The sequence below is a fragment of the Geospiza fortis genome, unplaced genomic scaffold, assembly GCF_000277835.1.
Source record: "Geospiza fortis unplaced genomic scaffold, GeoFor_1.0 scaffold130, whole genome shotgun sequence".
NCBI lineage: Eukaryota > Metazoa > Chordata > Aves > Passeriformes > Thraupidae > Geospiza > Geospiza fortis.
In genome coordinates, this window is record NW_005054300.1 from 15115851 (window position 1) to 15131380 (window position 15530).

Consider the following 15530-nt stretch of genomic DNA (forward strand, 5'->3'; position numbering starts at 1 on the left):
CAAAACAGAGCCGCAAGAGTTAGAGAAGCTTTTCTGTTACTCATCCTGGAAATTTCAGCATTTATGCAAAGTCTTAAGTGCATTTATGCACTTAAGTCTATGATACTGCCAACAATTTTTCATTTTTTTTTCCTTTGAGTCATAGACATTCATGCCTTTATTTGGCACCCATCCTTATATTATCCTGGGTTGTATCACAGATTGTGTTGTACACAGCCCATGATCCTAACCTACACATTTTGCTTCACAATTTCTTCAATAAACATACTTGAACAATATTTTTCATAAAGGGTTCAGTGTCTACCAGGACTCCTAGAACAAATTAAGTCCCAGAGAATTAAGTCACTAACTCAGAAGTTTTATTTGCTGAATATGTTTGCAAAAACGCCTTCCCATCACCCCCACAAAAATTATACACTTAATATCTTCTTTATCTTAGATTTCAGTATTTCTTTAGAACGCAACATGTCACTGTGAGGCTTTCCACAATTTATTACACAACTAAAAAAAGCAAAAGTGACTTCAAGTTCTTTAAGGAAACAAATGAAAACTCACACAAGAATTCAAGACCTTATAGCACCTTCCAGTACCTAAAGAGGGGCTACAAGAAAGAGAGTGACTTTACACAAGGGCATGTAGTGATAGAACAGGGGGAATGACTTCAAACTGTCAGAGGGCAGGTTTATATTAGACAACATTAGACAACAGGAAGAAACTCTTTGTAAGAAGGGTGGTGAAGCACTGGAACAGGTTGCTCAGAGAAGCTGTGGATGCCCCATCCTGGTCTAGTAGAAGGCATCCCAACCCATGGCAGGGAGGTTGGAACTAGGTGATCTTTAAAGTCCCTTCCGAATAATTTCATGATTCTATGAAATGTTAGTTCCAATTCTGAATCTATCATTTACTGTTGATTTTTCTATGTGATATAAATACTTAAGATAAAAAAACTGACAACTTTTAACTGATTCAAGTCTTAAGAACAAGATGTTTTGCAACTTGTACTAAAAATCAAGACACAAGAATATCAGAACATCTGCTTGATTTTAACTATATCCAACCTGTACTTACTGAACCACTTGAAACAGCTATGACATGAACTTACACAACTGACAGTATAAAACAAGGTATAAAGATGGAACAAGCAAGTTTCACGAAAGTGAAGGAGTGAGTAACCTACATGCCAAGTTCAGCTGTCCCTACCTTTAGAACCACAGAGAGCCATGATCAGGGGACTGTTGCTCTTGTCCAGTTCTCTGAGACAGGCACTGCCAGCGTGATCTCTGATAACAGACAGTTCTTTAAGGATTAAAGCCTGAAATACAGTATTTCAGAAGTTCAGAATTTGCTAAAAAACACACAAACAGAATTCTATCACTCCCAGCAACACCTTCAGCAGTAAAAGGGAAATTAAAATACAGTGAAGACAAAGAAACCCAGTTGTTGCTTCAGGTAAAACAACTTTTACATTTCAGCTTGCCTAACTTCCAGTTTGCTGAAGAAAATGTCTTTGTTTAGATAAGACATAGGTATCCAAGGACAATCTCTTATCAGCATCAAAAACATGAGCTAAATTGAGCATTGCATGAAGCTCTAAGTCACACTGTGCTGCATGGAAAATAAGCATGAAAATATTGATCAATTTAATCAATTCCATTCCAATTACCAGTGTAATTTTATTCTCCAGTAACACCCCAATACATCCTGAAGGATTTCAGTTGCTCTGTGTTAAGCTAACATTTTTAGATGCATGCAAACATCTTAAGCCTGTACAGACTAAGCTCAAGTTACGTGCCTAGGGACTGTATTTCCTTGTATTTTTAGGTTTCATAAGGCAACCATAGGGTTTCAATGTACAAGAATGTATTTGTGAAGCCTCTACTCCAAATGGAGAGTGAATGTAATTGAAAATTTTACCTCTAGTGTCTCTTCTGCAGTACAACCAGGCTGCTGCTGTAGCTTGCCAGTGTTCAGAGCTTCAATATACTCATCACATTTCTTATAGCCAGCATTCAGGAGCTCATACTTAGCTTTTAGCAGGCCCTGCCCAGGGGTTACATCACCAATTCCAATTGAAAAGCCACGATTAGCTATTATTAAAAAGAAAATAAATTTTGATAGTTCAATCTCATGCAGAGAAAACAAATTAAACCCAGGAATTATTATTGGGAACTTTCAATTTTGCCTCCCATCATGTGACCATCACAGGCACTTCATAACCACAAAAATAATTGTTTCACTGTCTCCCACCTTCAAAACAAGCTTATTTTTTTAAAAGCACAGCATGTCATATTTGAAGCAAAAATCTTGCTTGCTCTTGATTTCTGCACTAAAGTACTCTTTTACAAGGAAATGTACTTACAAAGATAGACTGGAGCAAGTCTGGCCAGACGTGACATGGCATCTGCAGCTTCCACCTGGCCCCAGTCTCTCAGCAAGATGTAGAAGATGTTGTTCTTGGATCCTGACCCCAGTGTTCCTTTGTCCATACTGCCACTCATTAACTCGCTGTTTTGAATTGTGACATCTAGAAATCAAAAGGAAAAAAGAATTCACCAGTTTTCTAAAACACTCACTACCCATTAGTAATCACTTACAGGGAGAATTTTGAAATAAAAGCTCTGTCCATGCTCAATAGTTTCAATGTGAATTTAGGTATCATCTTCTTGAAGTACAAGTCACTGCTCTATCACTTATTACATCAAATCAAGACATGATATGGGTTTTCTTGAGACTTTTGAGAATTTGCAGAGAGCTTTCTAAAGAGAATTACTATGTCTGCAGAAGTGAATTTTTTTTCAGAGAACTGAACACAGCCAACAACGAAATCTAAAAGTTTTCCACATCATGTGCTCCTGTTAAATTCAGAAAATAGACTCTTCCCGTATTTTCTAAAAATAATACACTGAAATAAAGACAACCTCTTATGTTCACAGGCGTGTAAGCAGGATTTCTTTGTGGCCTTTTGTCCTACAATATTTAGAAGCTTAAATTGTTCCACAATGTTTACAACTGACTTCATAGTACAGAGTGTTCCTTTCATCTGCAGAAACCACTCAGTCATCTGTAGAGAGGACTTGAGTGCTAACTGGAAAATTCTTTCTTGAGGCAACATTGCACGACAGAATTAGTGCAAATCAGTGGTTCTTCAACTTACACTCGTGAGCAGCACAGAACCAGCCTAAGCCTGCCTGCTCAAGTTCCTTTCCAACAGTCACCACACAAATGTTAAATGAATTCTAAGAAAAGTCTTCCTCATCTCCTACAGCCTTTTCAACCATGATGCTTAGCATTCCATCTGCCACTGACATCCCTAAGTGGAAGGACATGGATGGTTTGACATCCTAGGGATTTATGTTCCCTGCATATTCTAACTCCTTACAGTGTTTGACTTCTAATCCCTGCATTAGTACCCCCATTGAGAGACTAAATTTTTTCATTTGCCCTCTGAACAACCACTTCCTAAGCTTTGCTTTCCTCTCCCTCACCTTCAAACAATAAGTTAGCATCATGACAAACTGAGCATCATACAAAACTTTTCTTTTAGTTTAAGAAAATAGATTTCAAGTCTTGAGAAAAACTGCAAGATCTTATTTTCATTTCAAGAACACTTATGTCAAGTACAGCTTCAATGCCTACAGTAAGCTCAATAATTTCTATGATTTCTTTGAAGACTTCCAAAACATGGCTTTAGAAGTGTCACTCACAAGAATCATTGTAGCACAGGTCCTCCCCTTTGCCACAATACTGTTTGCCCTTGGTTCGTAGGTTGGCTTTTACAGGACAATCATCACTGGGTTTGAGGATGAGGCCAAAAACCTGTTTTCCTGTCCAGAGTGTTACAGGCTGAGAGAAACAGAAGGAGAAGAATAAAGATTACAAGTTTATGCTAAAACTACAGTAAAAGAGCAAGCAAGAATTTAATTGTAAAGCTGCCTGACATACAGAACAAGTCTACAGAGAATCATACATGTAGAAATGCATAGTAGCATTCCTTTGGAAAACATCCTCTTTCATAGATTTGAACCTCCTGGGTGCTGAATGGTTATCCTTGACAACAGGGTATGTGCATGCAGTCAAGAGAAACATGCACTACTGCTCCCTTTTACTGTCATGTTCCCCTTTCTAATTAGAAAAGGTAAAAAACCTCAAAGATGCTGCTGTCATTTCATTTCTGAAAGAGGGCGCAACATCCATAATATATAGTATATATACTTTATCAAGTACCTTGGATTTAAAACTTTAGGAGTTTAAAGATTCATGTAGCATCACTATGGGTCAAGAACACACAATAAAGAAAATCTTAGTAACATGAAAAAAATAGTTTGACACACCTTCAGAATTGCAGGGGGTGGAAGGCGAACTTTGACCTTTTCATCCTTGCCAACCAGAATAGATGCAATAATTTGACAGGCTTTGGCTCGATCAAAAAAGGTATCTTTTAATGTAAGAAGATAAGCACCTGAAATGAAAAAAGTATTATGACAGAATGAATTTAGATTCAATTTAAAAGCCATTGCATACTCAGTGTTAATTATTTCATTCTAATATGAATCAGCTACTTACTATGCAAAACAACAATAGTTTAGACAGCTTTAGTCGTAAATCCTTTCCAGAATTTTGTTTAATTGCTCCACACTAAATGTCTAAAAATTAGGAACAGTCTACTTCTATAACTTACTCTCTTGATCTCAGACTCTATTTCATAAGTGAAATAAGGCCTCAGCATTTATTTTTGTACACTTTCTTCCTTATGTTCATTGAACATTTCCTAAAGTATTAAAGACATTGAAGGTACATATTGGAGGTTAAAGCTAATAGTTATTGAGTGAAATCAACTCTTCTACCATAATCATAAGCAGTTTACATTGTCTACTGAATGCAAAGATCTCAAACACTCATTTGCAGGAAAACACACTCAAAGGTAGTAATAATAGCAGCTACAAAGGTAGACAACATCAGAAATTTCTCTGAGGGCATCATTATCTTTCAGGAAAACAAGGGCCTTATTTAATAATGTTTTATTAAATAAGGAGAAAGTTTTTAATTAATATAGAAAAACTCCGAAAAAGGGAAGTGATTCTGAAGGAACATCTGCTAGATCACACAGCTCTGAAATAAGCTCATACACACCTGTGAGGAAATCTTGAATAGCAGCAATAAGAGGCTCTCCGTTTCTAGGTGTTACCAAGTTTGCTTTAGTCTGCATGACACAAAAAGATATTACGCATTTAAAGACATTGATATTCCCTTGGCTATTCAAAATGGAACCTACCATTTAAGACATTTATTTTATGGTGAAATGGTCAAAGCTTATTTTAAAGTGAACTACAGCTTTCTTCAAAAAGATGGAAAAAAGAAGTCAAAAGTGTCAGTTCATTTCCATCCATGCACATCTACTGACAGCTAAGGAATAGTCTGAGAAAAGTTACTGGAAATGACATATTCTGTTTCCAAAGCAGAAGTGGTAAACAACTTCATGTGTTTTGGTAGGACAGGGAAGGGAAGACAAGCTAGCTTTGAGAACAGGGGAAAGGACAAGAGGTGTTACATTCACTACAGGGATCAACTGGAATACTGCAAGTGGTGTAATCCCTCCTGGTGGGTAACAATAAAGCCACCTCTAGCTCCATGATCTTATGCTTTACTCAAACTACTGTTCCAGTTAATCACCCCCACCCATGGACCAGTTTTGCCTGAACCCATTCCCACATAGACATGAATCACTTGGGGGTGTTCTTTTTAAGCTCACAAGTCAGTTTAGTGAGGTTCAACAGGCTGCAGCCAACAATTGTATGGGTACACCCGAAGTAGGAGTAGCATTTGGTAACCCTAAAGGAACAAATGGATTGGTAAACCCTCACCTTGCTGCTGCTGTCTCACACCACAGATTAAAGCTTGTAACCATCAGATCCTTACTTATCTTCCCTTCCTTCTCCCTTTTTGACCCTGCTCTATGAGGCCCCTCCCTCCTGCCTTCTCTAGGAAGCTGCATTCTTCAGTACAAGCCCAGTATCAGCACCTCATTTGCAGCTGGTCCATCTATCTGCAATTCCCAGGCTGTCAGACCAGAAGCAAATGATGGATCTGCTGGTAACAGAGCCATCCTAGCCTGGTAGCAATCTCTAAGGACAGTCAGACAGAAGCATACTGATGACCTCTACCTACACTGCATTTTCCCCAGATGCTAAACCTAAAGTTCTTACATTACCAGGGTGTAACAGTCCTTCTTATTCTGAAGTGGTTTTTGCAGAGTTTTTGGGCAGCTTCAAAGTTGTACATTACCCACACCCAGTAATCTCGACAGTATTTCAGATTTCACATGCAAGTTAAGAACTAAAGGGCTCAGCCCATCTGTCACCAGCCAAATCCCATCATGAGCCTTTTATCTACCCACCCCCATTAAAACAAGTGCTTCTGCTTTTGCTTCTTCTGTCTGAGGAAGGTGAAGGTTCATCTCATCTCCATCAAAGTCAGCATTGTATGGTGTACAGACACATTCATTGAACCTGAATGTCCTATGAGGTTTTACTCTAGCCTGGAAAAGGAAAAAAAATTATTCACATAGAGTCAAGCATGGCTAAAAAAAAGCCATGCTCAAGTGCTTCCTTTTTATATTACAAAAATGAATCAAAATTCCTGATTTTAGGACATAACTCAACAGGAACTGATAGAAATTGTATTTACATTATATTACAGTAATGTAGCTAATAATTTTCATTATGAAATATTTATAAAAGCACATAAGACAACATGCTTTGTAGAGATCACATCAACTCCACAAAAATGAAATGCTCACACAAGAAGAAATAGCAAGGTCAATTATGGCTCTTGGAAGAAGTGTGCATACAGCACCCTGCCTGGGTACACATCAATTCCCATGCACAGGCACAACTGCACTGCATTCATCCTTGCTCCACACACTGTTTCAGCTTGAGTTGTGTTGATTTTTGCTTGTGTAAGACAGAAACACCATAAAGGCCAAGTGCCTGGTACTGCAGGCTGCACTGTCTGTGCCAGCCTGTGTGCACTCACAATGTGGGCCATGATGCTCAGCTTGTGCAGAGAGGGCTGCCTGTTGAACAGGACGATGTCACCATCAATCAGATGACGCTCCACAATGTCACCGAACTTCAGCTCCTGGGCCATCTTCTCTCGGTTCCCGTACTTCAAAAATCTTCATAGGAAGAGAGAACAATGCAGTCAGAAGATACACAGACACTAAACAGAAAGACACCTAAAAATTAATTCTGTGTTTATAGTGCCAGCTTTTCCATTAAATGCTGGAGTATTTGTATTGCAATAACTAGAAGACAAAACTGGCATGGACTGAACATCAGTCACTGCTATTTTAAGCAATGACTGTATTTTGACATTAGTCAACACAGCTACAGTGATTAAACATTAAGTAAGAAAAAAGTCCATTTGTAAATGCACAGAATTTATTTCAATTGTATCAGAGTACAGGACATTTAACTCATGTATTACCCCTCCTTCCTATATCTAAACTGACTTTAGGTTAGCTCTCACATGAAACCAGCCAGTACAACTTGCCCAAAACCACCTGTTTTCACTTGTGTCTGTACTACATCCTCCACTTCAACTAAGATAGACTCAGTTATAAAAGAATATAAATCTAACAGCAGTTTAAAATCATTAGTATGTGCACTTTAGTTTAAATGCAAAAGACTATTTCAAAAACTTGTACACTAGACCCGAGAACATCAAGACAATTCTTTTTCTACTGCCCTTTATGAAAGATTCTAAAAATAAATTTTAATCCCTGCAGATATAACTGCTTTCACATGCCAACAAGAGCAAGTTGATGGGGAGAAATAAAAAGTGAATCATTACAGATAAGCACGATACCTTTTCATTTGGGTGTGCCTTTGCTGTATGAAGTTTGCTCCAGGATGAACATCAGGACCATTGCAGACAAGTTTCCTCATAAAATTAATATTTGCTTTGTTCACCTGTTGCATAAAGACTTCAATCAGAAACAAGCAGAACATGTTTCAGGATCTTGTTTTTACTGATGGCTTTTGTGTTCTCAAATTTTAGGCTCACATTTCAGCCTCCAACTGCTGAGGGGAACTCGCAGGAAGGAATAAAAGAAGAAAACTTCAGCCTATCTTAGAGCAGAATATCAGAGGGAAATTGAATTAAAAATCTGGGAGGGAAACTTAGAAATAAAAGCACCCATCGACTCCTTCACACAAATCTATGAATGAACTGAAAAAACATGAAGCCAAAGTCTTAGCTGTAGAGATGTCACTCCTTACACCACATCTTGCCAGCACTTGCTTATATCCAATACCACAGATCTTTATTTGCCAGCAGCAAGAGAAAGCATCAAAGCATCCATGAATGGCATTTCCAACATAATGCAGTACATTCACTCCCTTTTAGAGTGAGTAAAGAAACGACATTGAGGTCTGACTTAGGGAAAAAAAAGGAATAGAAAAAGTTTTTTGAGTCCTACATTACTTACCTTTTCAGGAAAGGTCAATATTTTAGCAACATGAATAGGCACTGCTACTTCATCTATTCTTAAGTTAGGATCAGGTGAAATGACTGTTCTGCCAGAAAAATCCACTCTCTTTCCAGACAGATTGCCTCTAAACCGACCTAACAAAACAAAACAGTTTAAACTCTTTAAATAAAAATAGTTTTCAAAATGTTGTGTTAAGACAGTACATTAGAACATCATTTAAGGTATAGCACTGAGGTGCAACACAGCAGTAGCAGAAGAAGATTTGGCAATAGCAAAGATTTGTGGTTCAATTATAAAAAAATAATTAAAAGCATTTTTTTAGACAAACCTTGCTTTCCCTTAAGTCTCTGAACAAAACCTCTGGTCCATTTTTTAGGTGCCATGTTGAGGGGTATGCCAGAGAGCTCACTATTAATGTACAGGGCACACTGCAGTTGAAGAAAATCCCAGTCTTCCATAATCATCTGTGTTTTGGCTCCTGATATCCTATGCTAAACAAAATAGTAATCCAATTCAGAAAATAAATATAACAACATATATTAAACTAGACAATAAATTTTCTATCATGAGTACAACTCTTCCGTTACAAATAATATCATGAAACTTCCATCAATTGGAATAAAAAAGGGAAAATAACTTTGTGAGATGATACACATTACTATAGCATAAGGCATACCACAAGGGAACCCAGCAAAAAAGAAAAATCTTTTGACTAATATGATCTTTGAACAAATGCTCACAAAATTAGGTATTTCTTTCAATTACATTTTTCCCAATCCACTTAAGCCAATATAACTTAACTGACAAGAAAATCAGTAGTTAATAGCTTTTCAATCATGGAAGAGTTAGTACTCAATTCATTTTGTCTGCCTTTGTCTGACAAAGGAACAGTTTTGAAAAGTGTGAAAAGAATTATTCTGGTAGAAGTACTCTTCTAAGCAAATGATAAAAAGTCAAATAATCTTTTAGTCTCAATTTGATGGCTATACTAAATGAAACATGACTTCTCAAGATCAGATGGTGGAATAAATAAAGCACAAAGATGTAACAAAAGAAGGTCTACAAGAAAAAAAAAAGCCACAAATCAATAGGTGTAATATTTTCACTGTAAGTAACTATGCAAAAAGTGTGACAGTCATGGAAAAGAGAAAAAAAAGAAAAATTAAAGTAAGAGTTAACAGATCAGAGCTGAAATGAAAAAACATTTCCCATAAGAATCCCAGCAGACCTTCAGCAGGTCCTACACTGCAAGCAGCCACTCAGCCAGTTCCATCTGAAGTAAGCTGCTCCTGTCTTTCAGTAAAATGCCCAATGACATAGGAATACAGCACCAGACTGTAAGCACCAAACCCACTTGCCATATTCAATCCCACACAAGTCTTGCTGAAGGCAGCAGTCTCAGAGGGCGAATGCTGACTCACCTTTTTTATCACATCATTGAGGAAAATGATCTCTGTCAGTTTCATTGTCAAATCGTCCTCATTGGTGCCAGACTTCAAATCACTCACCACAGAGGGTCTGATACACAGTGGAGGCACCAGGAGTCGTGTGAGGATCAAGTCTGAAGGTTTACCTGCTTGTGGGTTCATTAGAAGTAGAGGGATGTCTTCCACTGGGATTCTTTTAAAGAGGTTCAGTACTACCAAAGGATTCAAGTTTTCCTACAAAATCCATTGGGAAAATGGGGAGAAGAAACCATAATGTCAAGTTTCAATGCTTCCCTCCTCCCCTTATTTTATTGATGTTCAGAAATAGCCATTTTCAAAGGCAAACAGAGAACTATTTGTGCAAACAAAACTATGTTTTGGTTTATTTATTCTGAACCAATGTTTTTAGCATCTCAACTGTTAACTTGCTATATATTCTTTCCTTCCATTTTTCCCTATGTATGCTCTCTTGTCTCAAGAGTTAATCGAGAGTATCTCACTGTCAATAGAAAAAGCAACTCAATATCCTACAACAAACTTAGAGCACATTATATTCATTTCATTAGTAAAAAAATCACGATTACACTACTACCTAGATATTTCTCTCGTGTTAGTACAGCTGCTGCTGTGTTCACTACTTTTTCTATCCAAGTATGTACCTGGAGATCTTTCCAGCTTGCTAAGAACAGAAGGAAACAAAACTGCATACAATGAAAAGCTAATGAAACAAACAGTTAGCAAATTAAGTCTGCTCTTTCTTTCTCAACATTAAGAACTTCTGAAGAGAAAAAAGTGTGTATTGGAATTAATACCAGGGCTACAGTGAACCTGTATATACATGGAAACCTTATATGGACCTGTGTTTCTGCTTCCTGGTGTAGTTTATAGAAGCACAACACACTAACACCATCCCTTTCTTCACAGGCAGGTAATGGTGTACCAGAACACGCTAGCATACTAAATTTCTCATTTTAGCAAAGTTAACATTATTGCACTGGATACAAACATCCTTCATCTATCTTTTGACATACAAAACTCTTGTATCATCAGAAGATTTGAGTTGATATATTGCAAGCCTTTAAGGAGTTTTATTTCATGCACAAAAAATAGCAAAAAATGTAGATTATAATAAAATTCACCTGAGCTCTTCCCAGTAACGGTTCTACTTCTTTGTTATATTCAATGGCAGTTTCAAAGGACTGGAGAAAAGTAGATACTACTGGATCTACAACTTTCTTATTTGTCTTGTACTTTTCATGTATTATCTTCAACAAACCACACTTCTTCACAGTTCCTGCAAGGAATTAAATACGGATTGCCTTGGGATTTAATTTCAAACTAACAAAAACACAAAACACCACCAAAACATAAATAATTTACAGTTCCAAAACAAGCTAAACCTTCAGTGAACACAAGAACAAATTAAAACTTGGTCAGCTTTATTAACCAGCTTCCTCAACTCACAGAACAACAAAAGGACAATCAAGTTATACCTTTTTATATGGATGGCTTGGTGTACCTACATGATGGTGGAGCCTCTGAGGCTGAAAGTAAGTGGTTTAGCCCACACCTTTAATTCAGCTTCACTTCATTCACAGCAGATATTTCTGAAGTAGAAGTTCCCACACTAAAAACAGGACTAAGAAGTGCCATTTATGTATCTTACCAGTATCTTCTGAAGTAATTTTGGAAGTGAATTATCAGAAAAAATCTGGTAAATATTTTCATGTCATGCAGGTAACGTGATTCATGAAACTCCCACAGACAAGTCCAAATGCTCAATTTGTTTCACTGAAGTATTCTGACCCATCACATAACTTTCCTAAATGCCTACTGTTTATGGCCCCTATGTGTAGACAGGGCATGTACAATAAAGCAGCTCTCCTTCTATTGAGTTGTTGAACATTTCAACAAAGAACTCACAATTTTCATGAGTCAGAAGTTTTAAGTCATGGATTAACCATTTATTATGTATCTGTAATAGACCAAGTCCTTAAACAGCAGTAACATGTGACCAGTGTAAGTGAAAAAGAACCATGACCTATTTTGAAAACCAGATACAAACTGTTACAAAAATACTCTGCCCTGAAGAAGGGATAATCTTAATTTAATTCAGTGATGAAAAATGATGCTCACTCAAAATTACAAGTCCTATCACTGCTTCTATGTGCGTAGCATTGACGAGGCTACATATGTGAACATATTGATCACTGCCAATAGCTCTCAATATTTTAAAAAACACATTAAAACAGTTTTTTGGTCATTAATGAAGTACCGAATATTGGTTACTACATGATACATGAAACACTACAAGCAACTAGGAAAATGTATCCACACAAATGAGGTGAACAAGCACGTGTCTGGCTCTAAAAATGCAATTACTTGTTTCTTAATGAGGGCCAGAGACAACACCCATTAGCTGTGTAATGAATGAGCATATTCAAGATTTGGATCCTATCACGGCCATCAAGGTGAAAACCATCAGAGCAGATAACTTCACAAACTGCTCATGTCAATACTCACCATTAAAGGCCCCACAGTAAGGACAAGTGTTTTTCTTTCGGCACTTCTCAGACACTTTCTTTTTCAGCCCTCTCTTCTGAAGATATGTAAGGCCAGGTCGTTTTAGGTAATCTAAAAACTGCTTTTTTTCTTCCACTGACAGCATGATGCGGCAACAGGTTTTGCAGATCATCTTAAAGGTAAACATGTATAAACACAGCTGTTTTAAGAGACACATTCTGAGATGTAACCTCTTGAACTACAGCTTCAGTTCTTCAACACAGTGCATTTTTTTGAATGAGATACCACTGTCTTGACTGGAAGACCAAATCACATACATATTAAAAAGCACATGAGAATAATATAGTCAATGAGGCAAATCTTCAGCTGAGCTCTGCAGGGTCTTAAAAATTCGTAAAAAGCAAACAGAGCTTTGATTTATTTGGATGTTCTGAAAGGCAAATTACCCTGCATATATTTAATTCAAACTGCAGAAAAATAATAGATTAAATTTTTGGTCTGAGATTGTATAGAACATCACTAAGACTAGCCTTTAAATACATGTATTTTACAAAAGAAAATGTACACAAAGATAGGTTCATAATGCAACCTTATTTTGGCCTTCTCAACTACTTTCAAGCATCATGTTTTCTGAAAATTTCCTTTTTTAGATTAGAAACTGACAGCAAGTCATGATCACGTTTACCTGTAATATGCCTATCACAGCTTTGAAGTACCCAACATGAAAGCATGGTAGTTCTAAGTCAATGTACCCGTAATGCCCTAAACAGTCAGCCAGACTTTTCCCACAGGTTTCACAGGGACGGTCTTTTTCACTCGTTCCCTTTGGGAGAAAGAACACACATGTAGAGAAAAACAGTTAGCTGTAACTGATGGGACATATACAAAATACAAGAGTTTATAAACTAGTCAGGAATCCTAGTAGCAGAGCCACTCCTTTTCCCCAGCATCAGAAGCAAATGAACAGCATTACAGTCACTCTGACCCTTAAGAAAAAAGGTTTTTACACACAGCCCCTGCTGATGCCAATGACCTGGACTCCGGCAGGTCTTGCAAATGACTTACAGACCATTAATCTGCCTTGTGGCATTTTGGTGACACACATCTCTGGGTATCCCAGCAGTTTGGCAGAAAAGTAACTTACTTCCTGCCTCAAGAGAATGCATTCCTGCCCACCAAAAACAGGAAAAAAGTAGCTGTCACTGCAACTAATATTCTATGAAATTCAAGTAAAGACTCATTTGAACTTACTTTGGACAAACAGTATGCTTTGGTGACACCAATCTTTTTTTAACCACTTAATCAATTCCCCAGAAAGAGATTGGAAAACAAAAGAAAGGTTCTTACCATGCGATGGTCCAGTACTCCATACTGCAGCGGAGAGTGATGGTTGTCCTGACTGTACAAATTCTTGCTGACCACTTGAATGTGGGCTTGCTGCCGCATCTCTTCTGGAGATTTCATGCCAAAACAGATGTGGCTTCTAGGACGGGAAATTTCAGATAGATGTATGGGCACATATACACACACATATACCTGTGTATATATATATATGTATGCAAAGCTACTTATAATGACAAGCACACCTACATGCAAGTATCACAGAACCAACTGGGTTGAAAAAGACCACAGAGATCACTGAACTCAACCTATAACCAAACAGCACCTTGTCACTTCGACCATGGCATTGAGTGCCACATCCAAGCTTTCCCTAAACACCTCCAGGGACAGCAATTCCACCACCTCCCTGGGCAGACCATTCAATGCCTAACCATCCCTTCTGTGAAGTTCTCCCTGATGCCCAATCTAAACCTTCCCCAGTGCAACTTAAGGCTGTGCCCTCTCATCCAGCCACTGGTTGCCTGGGAGAAGGAAGCAATTCCTAGATGGCTACAGCCTCCTTTCAGGCAGTTTTAGAAGAGTGATAAAGTCTCCCCTAAGTCTCCTCCAAGCTAAACACCCCAGCTCCCTCGGACAGTCCCCCTAGGGCTGGTGTTCCTTCAGCAACTTCACTGCCCTTCTCAGGACCCCAAAGTACTCTAAAACAACGCAAAAATAGCTAGGTTAATCCACAACGTCGCTGAAACAGGTTCTTGTCAGATAACTACCAAAAAGAAAAAAAAATAAAGCTGCTTTATTTTTTACAGTGAGTTGGTGGTTTTTAACTGAGAGATTTATCGACCTTCCTGGGCATCCCCCCAGCTGGACACAGGCACAGCCACCCGTGTGGGAGACCCCAGCCTGCGGCAGCACTCCGATGAGCTGAGCGAGCGTGCCATGAGCTGTCCGCCGCGGCCCTCCACGCCAACACTCTACCAAGCTCCAGCTACAGCGGTTCTGTCTCCCGCAACTCTGCTGCTCCCCGCCTCAGCCCGCGGGCACCGCACGGCCCCCACCGCGAGGCCTGGGCCGGGGTGGGGAGCGCGGCCTCCTCCCGCAGCGCCCCCTGCCGGTACCGCCGGTCCGGGGACACCTCCGCGGAGGGAGCCTCCTCGGGCACCCTGCTCCCGTGCGCGCCCAGTGCACAGCGAAAAAACTGCTTCTCGTGTTCAGGGGGCACTTCCCAAGCACCGCTGGCACACCGCCCCTTGGCCTATTAGCCGGCACCACGGAACCGAACCCAACTTCGCTGTCTGACACCTATCCCTGTCTATGCACATGAATAAGGCTCTCTCTCAGTCGTCTATTCCCGAAGCTGAAGAGGCCCAACTCCCAGAGCCCCAAGCAACTCCTCAGCTAGGCTACGCTGCCACATTCAGTCCGTGGCTCTGCTTGTCCCCACAGTAGCCCCAGATCACCAACGGCGAGACCCCCAAGGCGCACAGCCCCGCAGGAGAACCAGCATACAGCGGGGCTGAGGTCAGCTGAGGGCAGCGCCCACCACTGACAAGACCCAGCCGGGCCCCGTCTTGACACGGAACTGTCACCGCGCCCGGTTTTATGGGCACACGAAAGCCACGCCCGCCGCTATTTCCGGCCAGGAGTGGCGCTGAAAAGGGCGGCCCCAGGCGCAGCTCCACCCCTCCCGGAAAGCGTTCTGCGCCGGCTTATGATTGGCTGCGGGGTGGTGTCGGTCCTTTTCTCTTCCG

The 15530-nt window shown here is 39.5% G+C and overlaps 1 protein-coding gene across 1 annotated transcript in view; it reads right to left on the bottom strand.

Moving 5' to 3' along the window:
* POLR3A (RNA polymerase III subunit A) overlaps positions 1 to 15530 on the bottom strand; it is a 31635-nt gene that overhangs the window by 15655 nt on the left and 450 nt on the right. The window contains exons 2-20 of the mRNA XM_031061809.1: positions 15240 to 15430; positions 14772 to 15034; positions 14402 to 14480; positions 13789 to 13977; positions 13127 to 13264; positions 12442 to 12613; positions 11058 to 11212; positions 9913 to 10152; positions 8820 to 8982; positions 8489 to 8625; positions 7867 to 7970; positions 7033 to 7174; positions 6395 to 6535; positions 5131 to 5200; positions 4332 to 4459; positions 3705 to 3843; positions 2360 to 2524; positions 1915 to 2087; positions 1201 to 1312 (exon numbers count right to left, since the gene is read on the bottom strand). Coding sequence (XP_030917669.1) covers positions 1201 to 1312; positions 1915 to 2087; positions 2360 to 2524; positions 3705 to 3843; positions 4332 to 4459; positions 5131 to 5200; positions 6395 to 6535; positions 7033 to 7174; positions 7867 to 7970; positions 8489 to 8625; positions 8820 to 8982; positions 9913 to 10152; positions 11058 to 11212; positions 12442 to 12613; positions 13127 to 13264; positions 13789 to 13977; positions 14402 to 14480; positions 14772 to 15034; positions 15240 to 15430 — 2901 coding nt within the window. The remainder of the gene's footprint in view (positions 1 to 1200; positions 1313 to 1914; positions 2088 to 2359; positions 2525 to 3704; positions 3844 to 4331; positions 4460 to 5130; positions 5201 to 6394; positions 6536 to 7032; positions 7175 to 7866; positions 7971 to 8488; positions 8626 to 8819; positions 8983 to 9912; positions 10153 to 11057; positions 11213 to 12441; positions 12614 to 13126; positions 13265 to 13788; positions 13978 to 14401; positions 14481 to 14771; positions 15035 to 15239; positions 15431 to 15530) is intronic.